Below are 26,198 nucleotides of genomic sequence, written 5' to 3' on the forward strand. Positions count from 1 at the left end.
GACATGTACAACTTACAATCATTATATACACCAAATATAGTAGACCTTTTGCTTATAGTATCTGAGATTTGGACTTGACCACGAAAACTTGACCTTGTTCACTGATCCATGAAATGAGGTTGAGGTCAAGTGAAAACTGTCAGACAGGCATGAGGGCCTTGCAAGGTACGCACATACCAAATATAGTTAGTTGTCCTATTTTTTATAATAAGACAGAAATTTACATCACAAAACATGTTAACTTTTTTTTCAAGTAGTCACTGAACCATGAAAATGAGGTCAAGGACAATGGACATATGACAGACGGACACTTCGTATCATAAGGCATCTATATACAAAGTATGAAGCATCCAGGTCTTTTACCTTCTGAAATATTAAGCTTTTAAGAAGATAGTTAACGCCACTGCCGCCACCGGATCACTATCCCTATGTTGAGCTTTCTGCGACAAAAGTCGCAGGCTAGACAAAAACCAGCATTAAGACATGTATCTTCATTGTGATATTTGAAATCAACATATCATTTAGCCATCATCTTATTGACAACTGATTTAATAACTGAAACTTGTGAAACCACACACAAGGATAAAATCAATTTGGCAAAACAGAAATACAAATTATTATTTAATTATAATTAGAGATTTGATTGTTTTATTGGTTTTCCTATTTGCATCATGATTAATCAATAATATGTTTTGACACAATGTATTTTGAATAACAAGGAAACAGATTTTCTACATAAATCAGAAGACATGAAGTTAAGTCTGTCTTGTCAATATTGATGAAGTTATAAAAGAAAACATTTAGTTTAACCACAGACATAATAATTTGTTTAAATAATTTCAATTTCAAATTATTCTAAAAATTCAAAAAAAATCTGTCTTGAATTTGATTTGTTCCTGACAGCAGAAAACCAACCAATCAATCATTTTCAAAATATTCGCATCATCGAAATGGATGCAAAATTCATGTGACAGGTACAAAATATTTCCAATATAGTCCACACCTGTTTCTCAAAATAACATGTGTTTAACCACAATAGGAAATGATCAAATAAAGAACAAGGAAAGTCATTTTATAATGAACATCAATTAACAACTAAAATCTTACATAATTGTACTTCAGATCATTTTATCATACAATGTACTGGTATTGTCTAATCAGAACTTATGTAACTTTTTGTACTTTTATGAACCAAAACTTTAAAGAACAAAATTAAAAATCTAAAATTAAATTTTTTATTAATTTTAGACTAAGACAATTACATAAAACCATTTGAAAAGGACTTTCCATAATCAATATGTCAACAGTGAAAAAAATCTGTGCTAACAAAGTTGTCTTTTTAATAAACCTGGAAATTAAAAAATCTCAACTATGAAGGTTTGGCTTGCTTGCTTGGTCTACAAATACAGTCAGAACCTTGCAAGGTAAATTCAGCTGTTAGTATATAAGTGGCAAGACAAAATTTTAATATAACATCAGCAACATTTCAGGAATAATTTAAGTGAAGTTTTTTGTCATGTGACCTTGACAACTTATATTCATTGGCAAAAAGGGAATCACCTGTATTGATCATCTGTAATAAATCTTTACACCATTATCAATTCCTTCTAATGCCATAATATATTAATGCAGTAACTTATCTCTTATTATGCAATCTGATGATCTTATATGTAATAACAAAAGTGCACACACAGAAATGACTTTCTTGCATAATTAATCATAACTGATATTGGTGCTGAAAGTCATGAACATAAAGGCCCTACTATTAGTAATCACATAAATTTAGCATTATCAATGATCCATGAAAATGCAGTCAAGGTCAGATGAACTCTGACATACAGATATGTACACCTTATAATCAATCCATACACCAAATATAGCTGATCAATTGCTAATAGTATAACCATTTTAGAAACAGACAATTTTGGACTATGGATTTTATGAAAAGAATCATGCATAATTATTGGACAAAATAAACATGATTGAAGATCAAGTATAAATATATATAAGATAAAGTGTGAACAAGGATAATAAAACAAGATCAACATACTTTTCTGTGGCTTTGCTCTTCTTTTTTGACTCTTTTTCTAGTTTTTCTTTCTTTTCTCTTTCTTTCAAAGCTTTCCTTGCCTTGACTTGTTGTTGTGTTCTTTCTATATCTTGTAACCTTGCTTGGTTAATTAAGGGTCTCAGTTTTTTCCAATATGATGAGGATCTTGTTTTTTCTAAAAGGTTTAATGTATCATATCATTTATTTCATTCTTAACGGAAATGATCAAGTTTATTCAAAACTGACTTAAAAATGTAGTTTGGTTAACTTGAAAATTGAGGAAAATTTCTTCTTGTGTTTCTTAAACATTAAAATTATATATAATTATGTATTCTCAAAATGAAATGTCCTCATAAAACTAAGTTTAAAAAAATATAATTAATAAATCAGAATTAAAAATATGAGCTTTCAAACAAAAAATAAAACTGTTGACACAGAAATATGTCTTACCTGTATCTAATTTTGATAGTATTATAAAATGGCAATATTTTAACATTCAAACTTGCAAAACATTCAATGAAAGAAACATGATGAGGGGGCGGGCTATATAATCTCCATGGTACAATTGCATACCAAATATCATTGACATTGGTGGTTCATCTTAACATGTAAACTAAGCAAAAGTGTTGAAATCGATAGACAATGAATGAGGGGAAGGGACCAAACAATCTCAATGGAAATGAGAAGTGCCAATGCTTATACAACTGCATACCAAATATCAATGTTCTGCCACTACTGGAACCCCATAAACTGACCTAATCACAATCTATTATATTGTTGACACTACCGCCACTGCCACAGACACAGTCAGAAACAGCAACCATTAGTGTTTCGCTTTTTCAACTTAGTTAATGCAAGACAAAAATCATATATTTTTGAAGTCACTGAATGTGAATATTTGCAGACTATGTTCTTTCATAATCCTCATTTGTCTTTGTATCTTCAGATAATCACCAACTTCTATCCATCAACTTAAACATCTTTAATAAAATTATTCCCTGATGGTACTTTACCAAAACCACAAACCTAACCACAACCATCTTCTTTGTAAAAAATCAATAAAAGTGCACAAATCTCTAAGTCATATAAGGGAATAATCAAAATATAAAACCTCACCTTAATTACTAAGTACACTGGAATATTGATAAATCAACCTTAAAATGGAAATTAGGCAAAGGTTTGATTTACCTGTTAGACATGCACTTTATACCAATTCAAAAGATAGATACTAAAGAACCATAGTAAGCAAGCTCACATATTCATGCTCCAACTTCTTTGAAGAATGCTAGTGCTAAACAGTACAATTACAAAGTGGTCCTCCTCAGAAAGGTTTTTTCTGAAGTAACATCTTTTGTTAATCAAACTCATACAAGATGCTGATGATAAAAGGCTTAGTAAAGGCACAACAATATTTGTCAAACAAAATTTGTTTAAAGAAAGAATCATTTATGATTTTGGGTCATTCTGGTCCTAAAATCAAACGTCTCTCAATTCATTTTTTTATTTACATAATATAAATCTCACATTTAGCTCCCTGCTTTACTGATCATGATTCAATTTTATGTTGATAAGTTTTTTAGATAACAGTTTTATTACAGCTATCACAGTGTCAGTCATCCATTAAAATGAGGTCAAAGTCAGATGGAAATGTACACCTAACAATGATTCCATAAGAATGTCCTGATGTTAATACTTTGTAATACTTTGTAAAAAGGCAAAAGATACCAAAGGGGTATTCAAACTCATAAGTTAAAGATACCTTCCATAGCCAATATATATCAATATTATATAAATACATATCATCTGCAGATTCTCTGTCAATCAATCTCTATGATATTTCCAAATATACCTATTTCTTCGCTGCTACTCGTAAAAAATTTAAAATTCTCAAAAAAATAGAAAATTTTCTAAATCCTTGCCTAATATGAGATTCATTGGATGATTCAGATAAAAAGGTAGTCTTTGACCAACTAACCTGTATTCTACATTTAAAATTGAATACAGTTTCACAAACTTTGATTTTCTGAGTTTTTGTATTAAAAGTAGAGATATGATTTGAATCACCCCTTGTTGCTTGTTTTGATATATTCATACCAGCTATTCATGATTCACTTCTGTCACTAATTCAAGAAAGTGAACATTTATTGCAGATTGTGAACTTTTGCTATCAGCTCAGGTGTGTGAACTTTGGAAACAAGTTCACAGATCTTACCTCTTTTAACAACCTGAAATACTGAGTCCATATACTCCTCCAAATCTTCTGAGGAAACTTCACTAGAAACATCATCCTCTTTTTCTTGAACCTTTGTTTTTGACTCAAGTTCAGCTTTAGCTGCAGCTGCTGTTATCTCCCTTAGCTGTCTCTTCTCTTCATGTTTCTGTAGGCGAGACAGTGTCCCTCGTTTTACTTCAAGTTCAGCTGAAGATATTAATTGAATAAAATCTATAATAATAATAAATAGTTGATCTTATATTTTAAATGCCATATGTCTGTATGATTTACATCATGTGAGTAACAATATTCTTGATTTGATTTGGTTCCTGAGATTATTTACATAAGTATACATAGACTTTAAATTATTACTTAACTTCACACAAAAATATCTAAGAATAGATGAAGTTTGACAAAATAATAATTTCATCTTCAATGATATTCAAAGGAATGTATGTCTTTATACTACATAAATTAGTCACTTTTAAACAAATCTTTATGTTAAACATATTGCCAAATATTATGTATGACATGACTGTTAAAATCCATTGATTATTAATAAGAAACAGAAAGATTGCATGTCTAATAATAGAAATATAAGTTGCTACTAAGAATACAAATAAATGAAGTCACTAAGTCTCTTTTGAAACAAAAAGCAAAATGTATTTTTCCATAGGATTTCAATGTAAACTTTGTCCTTTGTTGGAGGCCATATTGAAACATTTGTTAAGGACCTTCAAAGGAACATCTGGCAAGTTTGGTTCCAATTGGTTCAGTAGTTCTTGATAAAAAATCTTGTAATTTCAGACCAATTGGACCCTCTTATATGGTCCCAATAAGCCATTTTGGATTTTTTATTTAAAACCAAAGTAACAACACTTGGTACCATTAATTTCCTTCAGAGAAACATTTCTGCATGGTTTGTTTGAATTATACTTCATCTGTTCTTGAAAAGAAATGCAATATGTAATTTCCAGTAAACTTGACCTTAACTGGCCGCCATTCTAAATCCACATCATTTATGGTAAACAATACTTTTTAAGGACTTTCACAGGAATATATCTGGCAAGTTTTGATTCAATTAGTTCAGTTGTTCTATAGAAGATTGTGAAAATGATTTATTTATTAGTTAGCAGCCTCAAACTAACTTTCAGTAACAGCAAGTACTCTTAAATTGGTATTTTGTGTGTTTGAATGCAAGATGATTTTCTGCTTCATTTAGACTCTGGTGGATAGTTGTCTCATTGGCAATCATACAATATCTCCTTATTGTATATCTAATGAGAAGGTGTTAAACCTATTTTCAGCACTTTTGGCTATATTGTTGAGGCGGGGGGGGGGCAGTTTCTGTTCATAATTGAATCAGGAGTGCACAAAGAGAACCACCGACCTTAAGCAGGAAAACTGGCTATCCTAGTCAATTAATATCAGAGTTGAATGCCAGTGCAGGGTTCAAACTCAGGCCTCAGTGTTCAAAGGCTAGTGATTGCTGTAGATGAACTTCTTAGACCACTCTGCCAACAAAGCCCCTAAGAGTACTTACAATGTTGATCTTCAATAAATTAGTACTGTAAATTCAGAAATTACTGTGTGCATTTATTATTGCGATTTTTGAAGAATGGACAAAAATGAGAGATTAATTAATGCGATTTCAGGAAAATCTGCATTAAGATATATATATCGGATATCAGAATGCGAGTTCTTATTATTGCAGTGCTCACTTAGTCGCATTATTCACATTAATAAAAACCTCACAATAATTTCTGAATTTACAGTAGTGTACATTTCCAAGGACATAACTCACCAAAAAATATTCTTACCATGCTAGCTTGAAAACTTGTCTGCCTTATTTTTTATTTAAACCATTGATATATATCAATATATATGTATGCCAAAAATATTCCATCAGTTCAGATTTTAAACTCACCTGAGACATTGCTGAAGAAAATCTTTGACATAAATTTCATTAATCTCTGATGAGGATAGTAGATGTGAGAGTGCTTACAAAATTTACTTTTTCATGTTATTCACAATCAAAGGGGCACAAGACCAACAAAAAGTGATTGGTTTATCTTGATTATTTAACTCATCCTGGATATTGCTGATATCAACCTTTGACATAATGCAATAAACTTCAATGAGAAATGTCAGCACAACAGTGCTTACAATGTTGATTTTTAATATCATTTTCATTTCCAAGGGAAATAATTCCCTAAAAATAATCAATCACCCCTGATTTCAATCTAGTCAAACATTTTGCTAATATTAATCTTTGTCATAAATTCTATTGAAATGCACTGTTGGCATTAGTGAGATTTTACACCATGTGAGCTTAAAAAAGTGCTAATACAACATCAAGTGTGCATAGAACATTGAACTGGCTTTCATGCATTTCATCAAAAGTGAGAACTGACAAAGCAGTTGTTTGGGATAAAACTGCATGCAAGTGAACATTATTGCTGATTTGCAGAGTCCATGGCCATATTTAATACACTTATAAAAAAGAAAAAAAACATGCTTGATAACCACTAACTGAATCACTTATAAATAAGAAGAAACAAAACATGCTGGAGTACTAGTTCCAATAATTAATATACTTATAAGTAAAGGAAACAAAACATGCTAGATTACCTATAATTGATATACTTATAAATAAGGAGAAACAAAACATGCTAGATTACCTATAACTGATACAGATTTCACTGAGAGCTCTTCTTCTGTACAAATCAAATGGATTATTTATTAAAACTTGTGTTTTTTTTTAATTTCTAAAATGCATTGATGTTATTCCATGTACAAAAGGGATATGCTGCAAGGTTTTTTAAAATGATTCTATTTGTTTATGTATAACAGGTTTGCTGTAGTCCAGAATTACTTCCTTTTAAAAGTGAAGTGACACCCAGAGGATTGCTGGGAGTATAGAAATATGATTATTTCTTCAATTTTCCCATCTGACTATGCCTCAAGCTACGTGTCTGTTTGGCTATTCCATATATATTATATACATATATATATATATATATATATATAATTCGTCTAAACAACAGCCCAACAATGTTAGATCTGTAAAGGACAAGGTACGAAAAGCCCCCGTTTTGGCCCCCCTATTTTCTCATTTTTCAAATTTTGTTTTGGAAAGCTACTTATTATGTTGAAATATTCCCTTAGTTTTGAAGTTTGTTTGGATGAACTTCAAAACCATTATTTTCAGCAACTAGATGAGGTGAGGGGGGTGAAAGGGCATCAAAAACGCCAAAAGTAGGAAAAATTACGATTTTTGGCCTCTGTTTCTTAAAATTTAATAGCGTGCGCCTACGTGACCCAGAGAAAATAATGGCGATCTAGACAGCAAAAACAGTGATAATGACATTGTAATAAAAAAGTTCCTGGGTCACATTGGCGCATGCACTTAAAAATTAAAAAATCGTTGTACAGAACACATCCAAAGTGAATAATAATTACAATATCTGAATAATAACGGAAAGTTTACCCTCTTCGCCTCACCCAGTTGCTGAAAATAATGGTTTTGAAGTTCATCCAAACAAACTTCAAACCTCAGGGAATATTTTAACATGATAAGTAGCTTTCTAAAACAAAATTTGAAAAATAAGAAAATAGGGGGGCCAAAACGGGGGCTTATCGTACCTTGTCCTTTGCGGAAGCAAATATTTTGTTCTTCCCTGGCCGGGATTCGAACTCATATATATATACAGAAAGGTGTAGTAAGAATGGAAATATTAAATCTGGTGCCTCATGTAGAAAGAGTCCCACCCTTTTTGCATGTCAAAGAAACATTGCAACAACTCTTTGGGGTGACCTGTTGCAAGGCTAGGTTTCTGACCCTATAATCCAACATATTCCCATTTTCAAGTGCTAATCAAAATCCCTGTCCTTCGTCCTCATTGGCCCACTTTGCAGAACCTACATATATGGTATCGTAATTTATCTGTATATGCATGAAATATTTGCCATTGGACATTAGGCAAACAACAACCAAATCAAAAAATATCAATCAATTTTATACAAATTATTTTAAAAAAATAAACATATTTCCAAATATTTGAGATGTCTAATCATGCACAATTGCATCAGGAATTTCTCATTTTCTATACCCAAAAACCAAAAACAAAAATGATGTGACCAAAAATCTAAGAGAAACTTAATGTTAAGATAATAGATAATAAATATTAGCTTTAGATTTCTGGAGAGTGAAAATATAGTCTCTAGTATTAAAAGTGCACTTTTCCTAACTTTTCACTACTTTGTTATTATTTTTTTTCTAGCATACAATAGTAAAAATAGAGTCAAAGTGTAGGATAAAAAAATTGTCACTGAATTCTAGTACACTGGTAATTAAGCTGTCAGCATAAAATCAAGATCCTACTGAGGATTCTTTGTCTGAGTATACTATATATGTCTTTTATACTGAGTTGGATATAGTAAATTTAACTTAAAAATTTTGAAATAATTTTCCCAAAATTTGTTCAAAACCCAATACAAATATTATAAAGTTTACACATGTGAAATTTTTTATCTGCATTTATTGTTACAAAGATACTGTGTTTTAAGGTCTGATGAATTACCCAATATTTTGTAGTTTCCTTGACACTGTCATAAAATAGGAAGAAGATAAATACCATATTCAATTCATATCATAAAATCAGCATTAATTAACTATTTTTTTCACCCTAGGCAAATTTCCTTTTGGCAAATAAACCTGCAATAAATGGACCATATGGAAAATTCCTAACTTGTTAAATTAAATAAACCAAACAGGGGTAAACCCTTTCATGATTGCATAGATAAGGCCCAATTACAGTAACAAAATAAATGACTGGAACTAAATTTGATTGAAAATGGGTAGTAATTGATATAAACTTTTAATTTAGACTTTAAAAGATTCACTCAACATTCCAAACACTATCATCACATGCTGGCATTTTTCATTTTTCTGCCATCCTGGTAAAATGATCAACTTATAAAATACAGCTAAGGGCTGAAATGAAACTTGTATGGTCTAAGGTTGAATGAACAAAAGAAGTACTATAAATCAACCTAAAACTTCAAAGAAAAATACTTTATATATCAATTTATGTCAATAAAAGTATTCTATATATAAATTTCCAATAAACTTTTAATGATTTACAAGAAGCTTTCACTTTAATAATTTGGCATTTGAATTATTTATTAATCTCATTGAATATGTTTTAAAAACAGTGATGTTTTAATCTTGGATCTAAATTAAACATTTAAGTTGAATGATCACATCATAAATCATAGAATTTTCTTTTTAATATTATACAATTTATTCTATTATAAAGTTTATCTTGATACAAAGTTTGATGTTAAAATTTGATATCAGCTTTAAGTAACAATGATAAATGTTTAAATCACATCCTTCACTTAAATATTTAATTATAATCTGCACGACATGGATGTAAACTGATTAGTCATTTTTTGTTCATTAATGAAACCAAGACATATTTAATGATATTTAATAAAATAGCTATAGAACTTGAGATTTTCATTAACAATTTGATACAAAAATCATACAAAAAAACTTCAAAGTTTTACTGTCAAAATATGGGAGGGTCTTCAAAATTAAATAATTAAATTTAAATTATAAAATGAAACTTAGGTACAGCTGTATCATATTTTATGATGGGTTTGTCCATAAGATTAGAATAAAACTAATTCCATATGGTCAAAGGCTCAATAATAATATTTTCCCGCGTTTCGATCAGTATAGCGGGAAAATGTTGTATTCTCGGTATGGAATCGTTAATTTTCGGTAGGCCGATGTACATCTATCCAATCAGGGGGCTGAGTTGTGGTCATATATAAGGTGTTTTTTTTTTTGTGTGGTAACTTCACTTCTAGCCGTCGTATTGACCGAGTAAACTTATGGACGCCAATTTACAGCAAGTTATTCAGACAGAGGTACAAAATGCCGTTCAAACTACGCAGGACCAGTTGTTGAACAACATGACGAAGTTACTGGATTCACGTCTGGAGGGTTTCCAAAAGAGGATACAAGACAACCAGAAAGTGCTGTCAGATACTCAAATAGCAAGAATGGACGAATCACTAACCGACAATTACAAATTTCGAAAGAGGGGGAATGAGGAGCAACACAAGCACAACCAGAAAGTGTTCGTTAAAATTAGAGAAGCACACGCCGAATTCGAGACCGACAACTTGACGCAGTCAAACATTAACAGTGCCAAGAGAAAAATTTCTGAAGGTATGGACTTGATTAAAAATCGACAAAAGCTGATAAAACTTGCCGATTCATCAGACGCGGGATGGCGCGTGGTAGATGAATACGTAACTAACCCACTGGCAGAAGATTCAGAGGACGAAAAGAAGATGTATAAAGCGCAAAATAGAGCAGAAAGCAAGCTGAAGAAGGAAAAGTTAAAAAGACGCCCAGACCGCAAGAGCGTGCCATACACACAACAGGCCCCAGCAAAAGCAGCAAATTCGATCCCGGTGAACGTTAGTGGTGGATCCAGGTCTGATGTACGACCCGGTAGATGCTTTCATTGTAATGAGTACGGGCACTGGATTAGGAATTGTCCAAAGTCTGCTGCAGAGCAAAAACACAAGATAAGTATTGATACTATCGATAACGTAAAACTGAATACACACCCAGAGACCGATCTAGCATCGGGTGAACTCTATTCAATGAGTAATGTAAATTCAATAACACAGACATCACGTGATGTCCAGTCAATGAGCAATACACATACTACTACTATAGTAAAAAATAACGGTACAGGTGTAGGTCATTTAAAAGAGAGCTTGAGCGAATGGAAGAAAATAGGTGCCACGGATTTTGTAATAGACATTATAGCAAACGGGTATAAAATTCCTTTCAGTACCATTCCATGCACGGTTGAATTACAAAATAACAAATCGGCACGAGACAATCCCGATTTTGTAAAGAGCGAGATTGAAAAACTGCTGGAAAAAGGATGTATTACTCGAGTGTCTCGTAGGCCATATGTAGTTAATCCTCTAACTGTAGCTCATAATAGAGGTTCAAAACTCAGATTAGTATTAGATGCAAGACATATCAATCCACATGTCGTTAAATTTAAACACAAATACGAAGATGCAAAAACTGCTAGACAACTATACGATAAAGGAGATTTTGTATTCTCTTACGATTTAAAAAGCGCATACCATCACATTAGTATTTTTGAAGCAGACACTACATATTTAGGTTTCAAATGGGAGCATGAATATTATGTGTATAATGTTTTGCCTTTTGGGTTGTCAACTAGCGGATATATTTTTACAAAGGTAGTCAGGGAGGTTATCAAATATTGGAGAAGTACAGGTTTAAAAATCGTCATGTATCTAGACGATGGCCTCGGCGGGGGCAAAAACATGAAAGAGGCTATGTTAGCGAGCGAAAAAATTCACTCCGATTTGGAGAAATTTGGTTTTGTTCTTGCAGCAGAGAAGTGCAATTGGGCCCCTATTCAAAGTTTAGAATGGTTGGGTTTTCATTGGGATATGACAGAAGGGGTTATAAGAATTACCGAAAAAAGAATAGAAAAGCTTTTAAAAATTTTAGAAGTTTTCAGGACACAATTTCACTACGGGATTAGGCTTTTCCGGGTGAAATTCATTGCAAGTATTGTAGGACAGATCATATCAATGCAGCCTGTATTAGGAGATCAGGCACGTTTAAGAACAAGGTATTTGTATCAATGTATATTGCAAAGGGCAAGTTGGAACGCCCAAGTACTAGTTAGTACGGACGCATTCAAGGAATGCACTTTTTGGGAACATAAAGCTAAAAGCTTTAACGAGATAGGATCTCGGTTAAGTCAGTTGACTTATAATGAAACACAAGATTATTATGTGTTCAGCGATGCATCTGGTACAGGTTTCGGTGGTTTTGTTACCACTGGTTCAGAGGACGAACCTTTGGAAATGTTTGGTAGTTGGTCGTTGACGGAACAGTCCGAAAGTTCGACCTGGAGAGAGCTCGAGGCTGTAAAAAGAATATTGATAAATTTTGTCAATATTCTCACTGGTAAGATTATCAGAGTGTTCACAGATAACCTGAATATCACACATATACTTAATGTTGGTAGCAGGAAGATGGTTTTGCACAAAATCGCTTTGTTCGTTGATGAATTCTGCAGAGAGAATGCAATTAAGTTGAGCTTGGTTTGGATACCACGAGAAACAAACCAATATGCAGATACTTTAAGTAGGGTAACAGATTGTGATGACTGGGAAATACAAGATGAGGTTTTTCTGTACCTTAATCATGTTTGGGGTCCACATGATATAGATAGGTTTGCGCATGATTACAATGCCAAGTGCAAGCAATTTAATTCAAAGTTTTGGTGCCCCGGGACTGCTGGGATAGACTCGTTTACAGTAGAATGGGGTGGACATAATAATTGGGTAGTTCCACCACCAAGTTTGATTCCAAAGGTAATAAATAAGATTAGTATAGAAAAATGTAATGGCACTTTAGTCATCCCGGAATGGACATCGGCACCATTTTGGCCCATGTTGGTGGATCGACTTGGAAATTTTAAGGATTTCATAGTTGATAGCAAGTTTTTTCAAGGGGAAAATCTGACTAAAAGAGGCAGAGGTCAGTGCGGAGTATTTGGACAACAGCGCTTAAAATTTAGATTAATTGCTATAAGAATAGAATTTTAGTTTGCAATATACTTATGACGTTATTTATTTTGACAGGGGTTAAATTAGACCGTACAGTGGAGGAGACCGTCCAGGACAGTGGGATAGAAGTTGGCAGTTATATGTACGAGCTTTATCCGAAAATGTGTGAACTGTTGATTAACTCTAAAAGTGACAATACCGTTAAATCATATTTTAATTCATATAAACGGTGGGAACGTTTCATTACTTTGCAAGGTCACAAATCTTTGCCAGCTCAGCCAATTCATGTTGCACTGTATTTAACACATTTATTGAACAATAATTCAACTTGTCACCCTGTTTCTAACGCAGTTTATGGTATTAAATGGGCACATGAGATAAATGATCTAAACGATCCTACAACAAACACTTTCGTAACATCGATTCTTGAAGCTTCTAAAAGAGTAGCATCAAAAAAGACAGAAAAGAAAGATCCAATTACTCCTGAAACTTTAATTGAACTTTGTGACATGTTTAAAGATTCTTCAGATTTACTTGTTATAAGGGATTTGGCAATGATGATTTTGAGTTTTTCAGGATTTCTCAGATATGATGAGGTCAGTTCCTTACGTTTTTGTGATGTTAAAGTACACGAGTCTCATTTAATTTTGTGTATTCAAAAAAGTAAAACCGACCAATATAGACAAAGTTCTGAAGTCTTGATTTCTAGGGGTGTTTCATCTGCTTGTCCTTACACAATGTTTATAAGATACACTAGGTTAGCAGGTTTTGGTGATTCTGGTCAGCAAAACTTTTATTTGTTTCGGCCTATTTATAGATCTCGTAATACATGCAAGCTCATTACAAAAGATAAAAAACTAAGTTACACGGCGGCTAGAGAGTCAATTCTTAAGAGAATCCGGACAATTTGTCCAGAGGGAAACATAGGTCTTCATTCATTCAGATCCGGTGGGGCCACGATGGCGGCTAACGCTGATGTTAGTGACAGATGCTTAAAGAAGCACGGCAGATGGAGGTATGACTCCAGTAAAGACGGTTACATAGTAGATTCCACTGAGAAACGTTTGAAGATATCTAAGGTATTAGGCCTATAGATTACCCCTTTCTTTGATTTTCTATCACGTACGACGGGCTGTCGGCAAATTTGAATTTGCGTTTGAGTTTTATTTTTCTGCCATGCGTACAAAAAGGTGTTGTCGGTGTGCTGTCAGTGGCAGAAAAGGGTGTCATTTGTGTGTCTGTCGTCTGTAGTATAGAGAATACTAATATTTTCCCGCGTTTCGATCAGTATAGCGGGAAAATGTTGTATTCTCGGTATGGAATCGTTAATTTTCGGTAGGCCGATGTACATCTATCCAATCAGGGGGCTGAGTTGTGGTCATATATAAGGTGTTTTTTTTGTGTGGTAACTTCACTTCTAGCCGTCGTATTGACCGAGTAAACTCCATTATTTTAAATGATGTTTATATATCTATTGTTAGACAAATATTTTTGTTTTTCGTTAACTGTTTGAACCGACGAGGTCCGACGTCATTATCCTGAGATAGGCTCGAGCATTGATTCGGATACAGGTTTCCGTAATACGGTTTTTCCTGGTCGGCCTTGGCTATCAATGAGGGGTAATTTATTAAACGTACAGCTGCCAATATTTTGATATTTTGCTGTGTTTTGTACATAATGATATGATTGGTGAATGAAAATGCCAATTGATTACTGATTTATATGCTTTATTTGATGATATGTCACGATTATATATTATATACAATTATATCTGGCGTCCATCACGTACGACGGGCTGTCGGCAAATTTGAATTTGCGTTCGAGTTTTATTTTTCTGCCATGCGTACAAAAAGGTGTTGTCGGTGTGCTGTCAGTGGCAGAAAAGGGTGTCATTTGTGTGTCTGTCGTCTGTAGTATAGAGAATACTTATAGTATAACTAATTGCCCTATTTGAATATAAAAAATATGACAACGCATGACTGAACGACACATGGATTAAACGAGTGTGTAGCACGAGTTTAATATGTAGAGGCATTCAGTTACAAGTGATCTTAATCTTTATATTCAAATTGGGCAATTTGTTATACTTTTAATTCTATAGAAACAGAATATAAAAACTCTTTTCTGTGTTAGCGGCGTTAGTTGTATTCACTTTATCAATTGTTGATTTCACTGTACTTTTTTGGCATATGAATATATGTGTATTGCACACAGTTGTCAAAATGGCAGATAGTCACTAACTGAGAAGATTGATGCAGATATTGCCAAAGATGTGAATTGCGAAGTTGGTTGAAGTTGGTTGAAATGCACACATTGCTTGTGATGTATGCCCTTATATTTTTCAATTATGGGTTGTTTGCCTGTGAGAGACTTGAAGACCGTACTTTGACCTATAATGGTTTACTTTTATAAATTTTGACTTGGATGGAGAGTTGTCTCATTGGCACTCATACCACATCTTCTTATATCTATACACAGACTATTAATTGTTGATATATGACACACACAATCAATTATTTTCAAGTTCCAAGGCGAAAATCTTCAGTTGGAAGTCTAAAATCAGGTCTCAGACGGATAAAATCTCAAGAGTGAAAATCAAACAAGTCACTTCACGTGAGATTATTGGAATTTATTATGAAGGGAATTTCATATAAATCATCATCATCTATATAACAATCTTTCTTTACACTTTCATATTTTTTAAAGACTGGATGATACAGGTACATTGTATCAAGGTTTTAATTTTTTGACAAATCAAAATTCTTTGAATTTTAAGGCACAAATTAAAAAGAATAGAATAAAAGAAATATTCCTAAATTTTAATCTCTATTGGCCTCCTTACCATCTACAATAATTTTTTTCAAATCACTTGTTTTTGTCATTTAAAAGATAAAATGTTCATTTTCCACCCAGAAACAGTTTATTCCTTTACCACAATTACGTTAATAATCCTGTTGAAAGTCAATCTTCAGTCATATATTATCATCTTTGTCCTGTCCAAAATTTGTTGTTCCTAGCAGTAAATGTTGAATATATACCTAAATTGACTGATTACATTTGAATTAAAGCTTGACATATGTTATTAACTTTAGTCTATTGTGGAAGACCCTATGTTGATCTCTTAATATATTTTCTAGATTTATTGTGTGTTGATGGGTTGCTGCCATGTTGAAGTGTTCCCCAAATTTCCTTTTATTCAGAAATAGTTAGATTTAACCACTCCATTTTTTTTTTCTAAATAGCTGGATATCTTTATGAATATATATGTTGTCATGACCTAAGAGAAGACTTCTGGGAGAGTTCAGTTTTTTCATTTTTCTTCACAGTAGTATTACAAGATTGGTCATTCTGATATATCTTGTCTTTACACCAAGATGTCGTTAAATGAAATTGGATACCATACATTTATCATGCTTTTCATGTTAATTAACGTATGGTCAAATTGCTGAAAGATCCCTCCTAAATTATTGAAAACTATCATTCTGCATTGACAATAATTATCTTGGTGTTAATTAGATAAACTCATTCGGCTAGCCCTGTCAAGGTGTATCTAATTATGACTGATAATCTATTATAAGTCTTTGATATCATGATCTAACTACGTAGATATCAATGTCTTGCTGTATAGATGTACCACAAAAACTTAAAACTGGTCATTAAACCATACAATTCAGATTAAAGTCCGATGTCCTTATTAAATGGACATGAATATCTTGCAATGATGAGGAAGATCGGTTAAGTTTAGCCTCTTACTTATAACAACTAAAAACAACCTTCATAAAATCGTACCATTGGTAATAGATCTATAAAAAGGTCAGATCATCCCTGTCAGACCGACAAGTACTCTTTACAATGGTTCTATAGACTAAATGCAGTTAACTAATGCCGAACTGACAAGCATGAAAACATTATACCTTCTTTAAAATAAAACTTTTGTAATCTTTCAAATATTTTCCATGCTAGAACTCATAAATGTACTAATGTTTACTTGCTGTGTTCAAACTAAAATAAATGATCCAATCACAAAAAAACGTTATGTTGATCAATAAACAATGGAAATGATGTCTGAGGTGTGCTTACAACAATTCTATATACTAAATATATTTGACTTATTATTGCATTAGAAACACTAACCTCATCACAACAACAACATTTAATCATCTCTTAACCATGAAAATCAGAAAGGTGAAAGATCAAGCAAACCTGTCAAACAGACATGCAACCGTTACAACCATTCTCTATATCTGTATAGTTGACTGAGCATTACTTATAGAAATAATGAATCTGTTTGAATCATAAAACTTTAAAACATACATCAGTCATAATTTTAAACTAAAAAACTGAAAGTGGTTGAAAAAAAACCAAAATGTTATCCCATTTTTAAAGTCTATCAAAAAGAGATAATCTGTATTACTTGTTACATGCACATAATTTTGCTAAATAAATAACTGATTTCCAAAGTCAGAAAAAATATGAAAAAAATCTCAAACATCTCCATAATAGCAGATCAACAACTGCAATATATGTGCAATCATTCTAGTCTAATCCAGTCAGAGATAATGTGATAAAAATAATTTTAATTCAGTTATTGAACTGTCATGAACGGGCAAAGTCAGATTGAAATTTCAGCCCATAAGACATCTGTATACAAGATAAGCAGTATCCAGCTCTTATATCTTCTGAATATAATGCTATATATTTTTAAAGAAAAATTTAGAAATCATAAAGAAGGAACCAACTCCATCAGGCAAAGGTGACCTTAGATGGATTTGGCTATTCTTTTTAGATACACTTTGATCATATAGCTACATGTATTTATATTTTCAAGTATTGTACTGTTGGTTTTCATCTTTTGAGGTTTGAGTATTTTTTATGAAGGTAAATCCAGAAAAAGATTTGGACACAACAAATTTATAATGTGTTATTTTCAATTATAAAAGTTTATGCATTTGCCACTGCAGTTGTTGGATTATATCCTCTTTGCCACTGCAGTTGTTGGATTATATCCTCTATAAGTTTTTTATTCTGCAATATTTGTTGCTGTTAAGACAATCAGGTAAATACACTTTTTTCAAATTGTACTTCTTCTCAAACTATCATTTAAATATGAGTGACATTCTTTTACCTCGTACATTCAATCAAAGGGAGACAACTTAATTTAAAATAAAGACTATTCTACAAGCACTAATCTAAATCAGATATATGTATATATATTTAAAGATGTATCTACTTTCATATCTGATTATATAATGTTATATGATGCAAATTTTACCTAATGGACTAAGATGAAACAATTTACAATATTTCTCCAGTAAATCTTGAAAATCCAACACACTTGTTGACAATCCTGTCAAGGCAAAAACAATTGTTATCATATCGCACTTTAGCCTAAAGATTTATGGCAACATCATTGACATATTATATTATTCCTTTATATCTCCAGTTTAATCACATAAAGTAGGTCTATAATTACCCTAGTTTAAATTACCTTTGATCACTGTTAGATATACTTTCAGATTAAAACTGTGGTTGTAAGATGACTTTCAGAGTGAGCAACAGAAACTACAGGCTTTTAAGACAGTGTGTTCACTGGTAGAATTAATAGAATTTATAAATATGAGCATATGTGTTCAATTTAATCTGCATTATTATGCATACAAAACCACAAAGTGAAATAAATTCAATCAAAATATCTTAGATACAACATACAGGAAACTATCTTTCTGGTAGAATTCATCAACACTAAAATTCATTTCGTCCTTAAACCCAGTTTGAAGTATTGTTAAGTAATGAAATGTTAAATTCATATGAACCTATTACCAAAACTAGTTCTAAAAAGTTACATAATATGGAAAAATGTAAATCATTTGTGAAAACAATGAACAATGTACATTTCTGAAACGAACAGATTTGTTTAGAGAAAATTCATAATGATCCAAGCTATGCATTCCTTTTTATCATGATCACCATATGTCTTTTATATCTGACCTAACAGTCACTGCACCTTACAAATAAAGTCAGAGAATATTGAATTTGGTCAGTCATTCAGCCTGTTTATGAAATGTAATAGTCAGTGAAACTCATGGTTATCTTTGTCTTGTAGGTGTTCTATACCAATATATTACTGTTCCCAATGAGGTATAGATATGCAATAAAGTTTTGATTTCCCAAATTTTTCTATTGAAAGTAAAGAAAGACTAAACATTGTAACTGTATACTACATAAGTTTAAAACATTCAACAACAACAATGATGACCATCAACAATGGATGCCAAGTGATGACAATAACTCATATTTCCCAAGTGAGCTATAAAGCCATCCATATTTTATCATCCATCATCAAATGAAATTCATCAAAATTTCTATTTCCTACAAAACTATAATTTGTTTGATTTTTGTCAGGAAACTCCTGCAATTATAATAGGTGACTAAAATATCAAAATACAAGATATCAAACACTAGATATTACATTTATTATATTTAATTATATTTATATTTTCTAAGTTTCTAAGGATGTACCAGAAGTTCTTTGTAAGTCAAACAAAATGAAGCATGAACTTGATTTTCAAGCCAACATTATATACATGTTAATCCAAACCAAAAAGTCAGCTCAATTTAAATTTACATAAAAAGGATCAAAGACTCAAAATGTTTCTTAAACAAGGTGGAATGGTCTATATTGAACATTGAAATATATGGAAATACATTAATTGTTAAATGTGGGGAATCTTTAAGCAATTCCCTAATGCAGATCATTGCTCCCATTTGAGATTAGACAGTGCTATGACACAAAAAGTGAAAAAGTTGGATTACTATATCCTCAATGATCTGGAATGTCCCATCATCCTCTGAATGTTATAGTATACATTCGTAACAGAGTCCTTTGGATCAAGAATGATCTGAAGAGGTCAACCAAGCACTCCCAACAGTTAGGAAGCCAATCATTACAATTGTGAATATGTGATGACAGATTCTGCTGTATCTGATCAAAATTGTAACCATGTCCTATATAGGTTCACTATCTATATTTTTCCCCCCTAAATCGTACCAATTGTAAGCTTGATTTTACATCTGTAAGTTGCTCTTAATTGACTGAGTACCAGAATGTCCTACCGCAGAGTAGGTAAACAGTCTAAAAAATACTTACTCCAGAGTCTAAAAAGTTGGTAATATAAAAATAGTCTATTGGTTTGCACATTTTTGTAAATCTTTCTGTGGAGTTCCAAAAATTTGAGTTAAAAACAAAAATTGTTACAATCGACTAAGTTCTCAAGTTTTGAAAAATGTAAAAATTCCTCTTACAATTCAATAATAGCAGTTGTGCAACTTCAATGTGTGTGCAATCTTTCTTTGAAGTTTCAGGGATCTGGGTTAAAAACTGGATTACTCAAATTAGCTATCATCATTTCCCTAACTGCCCGAGATTACCATACTATAAGCTGGGTTTTCTCCAACCTAACCAAAAAGTCTCTTCAACTGTTTATTTCAAATTGTTGAAATGACAGACATGGGTACATTGTATGCCCAAGTAACTGGGTCGTATTGGTCATAAAAAACAAAACACAACATTAACACATAATAAAAAAAGTTTCAGGCAAGTAAAAGCATGCTTCTTACTTATCTGAAAGTAAGTGAAAATAATGATACTAATTCAACCTGTTTTGATAATGTTTTAACTTAAAAGCAAAAGTCTGTAATTCACTCAAATACCTGCCTTCACCCTAAATCTACATAAATAATACAACACCATGCTTACAGAGTGCTTGTTAGAGTATGAGTCATGGATGGTTAGCAGAAATACATGTAGCAATGCTAGAAGAAAGAATAAAATAATCAAAATGTAAGTTTACTGAAAAAAATTTAACATTTTGAAAGATTCAAACTATATATTATCTAACTTAAAGAAGACATGGAAATATGTCATAAATAAATAGCTTTTTTGCAAATAAAATAAATGTTTTCCTTTTTTTATTCTTAACATTTTACTTCATTTAGTAGAAAAAGTATTAACAAAGATAACGAATTGATTTATTAATAATGTATTCATACGATATATGCGATATAACTGACTTAGACAATATCGCAGGCCTTCCTAAAATAAATTCAGATGAAATTGATATAATTTGTTATGATAACAACTCAAACAACCCCCAATTCACCATGCAGCTCATGCTATCAAACAGCTATACTTACTGGCCATGCTTGTTTTCCTTAACAAAGCTAATTTTCTCAGGAGCTCTATTATAAAGTACATCAATAGTCAAATTGTATGTAAAGGTTAAAAAGCATTTCAACTGATCTTCTGATATTTTCTGACTTTGCTTCTTTAATTTTTTGAAATACTAGTAGTAAACCTTACTTTTGGATTTGTATTTAGCTCACTTAAAATGTGGTCTAGTATTAAAGTAGAAGTGAACTTTCAAAATGGAACTCAACAGAATCAGTACTTATTTCTAGGCAGAAGAAGAATTTTGACATTTTTCTCCAAAGTACTCCTCCACAAGCACAAATAAATCAAATGTCAGCTTATTCTATATTTAAATTTCCATGTAGTTCATAGATCCTAATTACAATAGTTTTTCCTATTGTTAATTTAAAAAAAAAATGAAAATAATTGGCTATTGTCAATGTAAGTCAAAATATGCTAATTCTAATTTAAATACAATTAGGGGTCTAAGAATGTGATTAAAATCATTGTCAGTATCTTACAATATTTCATTTCAATCTAGTTTAAGAAAGACAATCTCTATGGTAACAGACAAACAGAACCATTTAATCTTAATTCAATTTGAAAACTAAAACAATGTTAAATTTTTACAATAGACACATGTGAAAGTAAAGCATTTCTACTTTGAGCACTAAAAGAGGAATCTAAAAGTTCCGAGAAGCTTTGTTACAGTTCTACCGGTAATGAAAATGACAGAATTGCAGAATATCTATAAAAGTTAAACAAAATTGTAACAGATAATTTAAGATGAAAATTACAGAAAAATAGAAGCAAAGACATAAAATTGAGAATTTTATGTATAACATAAATACAGTGCTATCTTATTAATTCAAATCTTAAAATCTAAGTCTATCAAATGAAAAGAATAACCCATTATTTCCTTACTTCCCTCATATATAACAGACTGCAAACACTAGTAATGTTTGCTTAAAAATCAATAAATACATGATTTTAAGTATCAGAAAATTCATAAGGGTTCCGCGGAACCCAGTGTCTCGCCTACTTTTTCTGTTAATCGCAGGCTCAACAAAAATGAGGAAGTAAATCAATAAAAATATTCCTCTTGATACTATCTTTTGATTGTAAGAAGCTTCTGTCCAAGTTTGGTAAAAATCCAGGATAGTTTATGAATCTAATAAATGTTTAAAAACTTTAACTGCAGACTGAATGTAATGTTAACTGGAAGAAAACAAAATTTCCTTCTAGATACTAGCATTTGATCATAAACAAGCTTATGTCCAAGTTTGGTACAAACCCAGGATAGTTTAAGAAAGTTATTAAAATTTTTAAAACTTTAACCACAGAGTGAATGTTATATTTCCCGGCAGAAAAACTAAGTCCATTTATAAGTAAAATACGGAAAAAATGGAATTTTATTTTTACAAAATTTACTTCTGGATACTATCTTATGATCATAAACAAGCTTCTGTCCAAGTTTGGTAGATATCCAGGATAGTTTAAGAAAGTTATTAAAATTTCAAAAACTTTAACCACAGAGTGAATATTTGTGGACGCGCCGCTGCCGCCGACGGATATAGGATCGCTATGTCTCACTTTTTCGACTAAAGTCAAAGGCTCGACAAAAATCAAACATTAATGGTCTAGTTGAGTAAATCTTTGCAAATATGAATTTAAAAAAAAATTATCATTTGAACTATCTAAAAATTCATATTGCAGGGATGCTTATACAACAGCATACCAAATATCAATATTCTTGTATAAGTACTTTTTTATTTACACTGACCACCTCGGTGCTAGAGTGGTAGTGTGCTTGCCTCAAGTGTGAGAGGTCATGGGTTTGATCACCAGCCTGGTCAAACTAAAGACTTGAAAATTGAAATTTGCTGCTTCTCAGTAAGCATGTGGCATTTAGGAGTAAGAGCAAAGAATGGTTGGCTCGGAGTCAGAATAATGTGTCCCATAAGAGTGACATGTCTTACTGCGGACAATTACCTTGTGAACTAGCATGTGAAAAAGCTGGCTAAGCGTGCTTGTCTAGTACAAAGTAGGGTTTATATTTATCTCACATTACCATGTCATCGTTCTGAATATGTGCAAATTCTAATACAATACCAAATATCATTGACTTATCACTAGTGGATTATGTGTGACTTTCTTTTTTCATTCAAATTTTGTATAAAGAGTATTTTAGTATTTCAGCACAAACATAAAAATTAATTATTCATACATGGATTTAATTAGTTAAAACGACATTCTTGATTACCTTGGGTGCCTATTTACTATCTGTGGGACATTTGTGCATTTTTGTCGAGCCTTCGACTATTGTCGAAAAAGCGAGACATAACTATCCTACATTCCGTCGGTGTCATTGTCGTCGGCGGGGGCGGCCACAAATATTCACTCTGTGGTTAAAGTTTTTGAAATTTTAATAACTTTCTTAAACTATCCTGGATTTCTACCAAACTTGAACAGAAGCTTGTTTATGATCACAAGATAGTATCCAGAAGTAAATTTTGTAAAAAAAAAATTCCTGTTTTGCCGTATTTTACTTATAAATAGACTTAGTTTTTCTGCCAGGAAACATTACATTCACTCTGTGGTTAAAGTTTTTAAAATTTTAATAACTTTCTCAAACTATCCTGGATTTCTACCAAACTTGAACAGAAGCTTGTTTATGATCATAAGATAGTATCCAGAAGTAAATTTAAAAAAAAAAATTCCTGTTTTTCCGTATTTTACTTATAAATGGACTTAGTTTTTCTGCCAGGAAACATTACATTCACTCTGTGGTTAAAGTTTTTAAAATTTTAATAACTTTCTTAAACTATCCTGGATTTGTACCAAACATGGACAGAAGTTTGTTTATGATCAAAAGCTAGTATCTAGAAGGAAATTTTTATTAAAATTTTGTACTTGTTTATCCATATTTAACTTATAAATGGACTTAGTTTTTCTTCCAGTTAACATTACATACAGTCTGCAGTTAAATTTTTTAAAACATTTATTAGATTCATAAACTATCATGGATTTTTACCAAACTTGGACAGAAGCTTCTTACAATAAAAAAATTGTATCGAGAGGAATATTTTTATTAAATTTTTTCCTCATCTCATTTTTGTTGAGCCTGCGATTAACAGCAAAAGTAGGCGAGACACTGGGTTTCAGAGGAACCCTTACGAATTTTTATAGGACATGAGCGCTTTTTTTAATGGACATCTGCACTTCAATTTTAAGGACAGTTCACTTTCTCAACATAACCTATGAGCTTTGGTGTTGGGGACTTAATGGGACCAACAGGTTTGAACTGGCAAAGTTTAAGTCATATTGTTTAAAGTTTAAAAGTCACAATTTACCGCCAACATTTATTTTTATATACAGCTAAAAATTAAAGGTTTAAAAACATATAGGACATTGCAGGTCTGTTTAGGCAAAGTTTAAACAAATTTTGAAAGCATAATATGTGCTAACTGGTATTTATTCCACATCTTTGAATTGAATTAAGTTTTCTAATTTATTTATTTTTATTTTGACCGTTGGTTTTCCTGTTTGAATTGTTTTACACTAGTCATTTTGGGGCCCTTTATAGCTTGCTGTTCAGTGTGAGTCAAGGCTTAGTGTTGAAGTCCATACTTTAACCTATAATTGTTAACTTTTTATACATTGTGACTTGGATGGAGAGTTGTCTCATTGGCACTCATGCCACATCTTCTTATTTATAAGGCACCAGCTCATCAATATGTCTTATTTTGATGCAGTTGACATATTGCTCTTCCAGGATACTCTTTAAAAAAATTATAAGATGAGTTAAGGTGAAACAGTTCAAAATTGTTATAGTCAGAATAAAATGATTCTGAAGTATTTGTTGCATGTTTACTGTGTAATGGCCTCAGCCAATAGAATGGTTGAAACTGAGAGTCAACAGTTATGTAAGTTCTGTTAGATACATTGCAAATTTGGAAACACCTATTGATTATTGTGAAGCTTTAGGCATATTAGATAATATAACACATATCAACAAAAGAATCTTCAACATCTTCTTCTGGAATAAACATCTCGCAAAAAAATTATGTATCCATTTTACTACTTCACATGTACACTTTTTATGTTCCTTTGAGAATCCAAATGACCCATTCTTAAATTTGCGTTATTATTACAACTCATTAAGATTACAGGTTTACTTTTATAGGTAAATAGCGCAAATCAGTCAATTTGGTACAGGTGCATGAAAATTTAAAACAATCTACATCAAAGGTGGTGATTCTATTAAATCTCACTAACAGGTGAAATCCCACCAAAACATCCAGATCACGTTAAAACAGGACAACAATAATCCCCTTGAACTTTACAGTTGTAGGAAATTAACCCTGCATTTCCCGAGTCATAAACAAATATCTTGGGTGCTTTAAGGCACCTTTTTTTTTGTTTTTGTGTTCCTAAAAAATATTTTTGAAACATGCCGTAACCTACACAAATAAAGGAGGTGAGATATTGCCTTGCTTTCTTTCAAGGAAGCTTTCTTTCTTATATGTATTGAAACAGTGTGTGAAAATTTCAAAGTAGTACTGGACAGGTCAAAACATCATTCATGCCAAGTATTTTATTTTTTTTTGAAACGGAGGTCAATTCTGCATAATTTTTTGAAAAATGCCAATTAAACAAAGACTAATAGGGGGAAAATGATGGTATTACCCCTATTTACACAGGTGACAGGTAAAAAAAGTGAGATTTCAAATCATTAAAGGCAAAGAGAAAGTCTCCTGCCTAGAATTGGTGTGTAATCAGGTATGTAGGCAAGACAAAACTATTAATTTGAAGAGAAATCTCATTGAAATTTCCTAAAAAAGGATGTATACATTTTTTGGTGCCTGAAATAATCCTTTCAATATCATGTTAATTTCATTTAATTTTAAAAATGTTTATTTACATATCACTTTTAAGTCAAAAACATGCCATTAATTGACATGTTTTCTTAGAAAATAATAGGTTTTGTGATTACAGAATTCTAGGGGTAACAAAGGTGGACTTATCATACCTTCTCCTACAATTCCAGATTATTCATTTTTCTTTTATTTGAAATCTAGAAGATTTTAGAG

At 31.8% G+C, this 26,198-nt stretch overlaps 2 protein-coding genes across 20 annotated transcripts in view; both read right to left on the reverse strand.

Annotated features, from left to right (window-relative positions):
* Positions 1-26,198, reverse strand: part of LOC127698968 (bone morphogenetic protein 2-like) — a 198,131-nt gene that overhangs the window by 157,656 nt on the left and 14,277 nt on the right. The gene's annotated exons all lie outside the window — the stretch shown is intronic.
* The window catches only part of LOC127698930 (uncharacterized), a 162,525-nt gene that overhangs the window by 90,294 nt on the left and 46,033 nt on the right, over positions 1-26,198 (reverse strand). For 4 of the 19 annotated variants that reach the window (XM_052202668.1, XM_052202665.1, XM_052202663.1 and 1 more), the window contains 5 exons: positions 21,111-21,155; positions 18,190-18,264; positions 6,944-6,979; positions 4,263-4,469; positions 2,051-2,225 (listed from right to left, as the gene is read on the reverse strand). In XM_052202668.1, coding sequence (XP_052058628.1) covers positions 2,051-2,225; positions 4,263-4,469; positions 6,944-6,979; positions 18,190-18,264; positions 21,111-21,155 — 538 coding nt within the window. The remainder of the gene's footprint in view (positions 1-2,050; positions 2,226-4,262; positions 4,470-6,943; positions 6,980-18,189; positions 18,265-21,110; positions 21,156-26,198) is intronic. The other 15 variants (XM_052202674.1, XM_052202671.1, XM_052202667.1 and 12 more) reach the window with 7 other exon arrangements.

Source organism: Mytilus californianus, unplaced genomic scaffold (assembly GCF_021869535.1).
Source record: "Mytilus californianus isolate M0D057914Y unplaced genomic scaffold, xbMytCali1.0.p SCAF_4, whole genome shotgun sequence".
Lineage (NCBI taxonomy): Eukaryota > Metazoa > Mollusca > Bivalvia > Mytilida > Mytilidae > Mytilus > Mytilus californianus.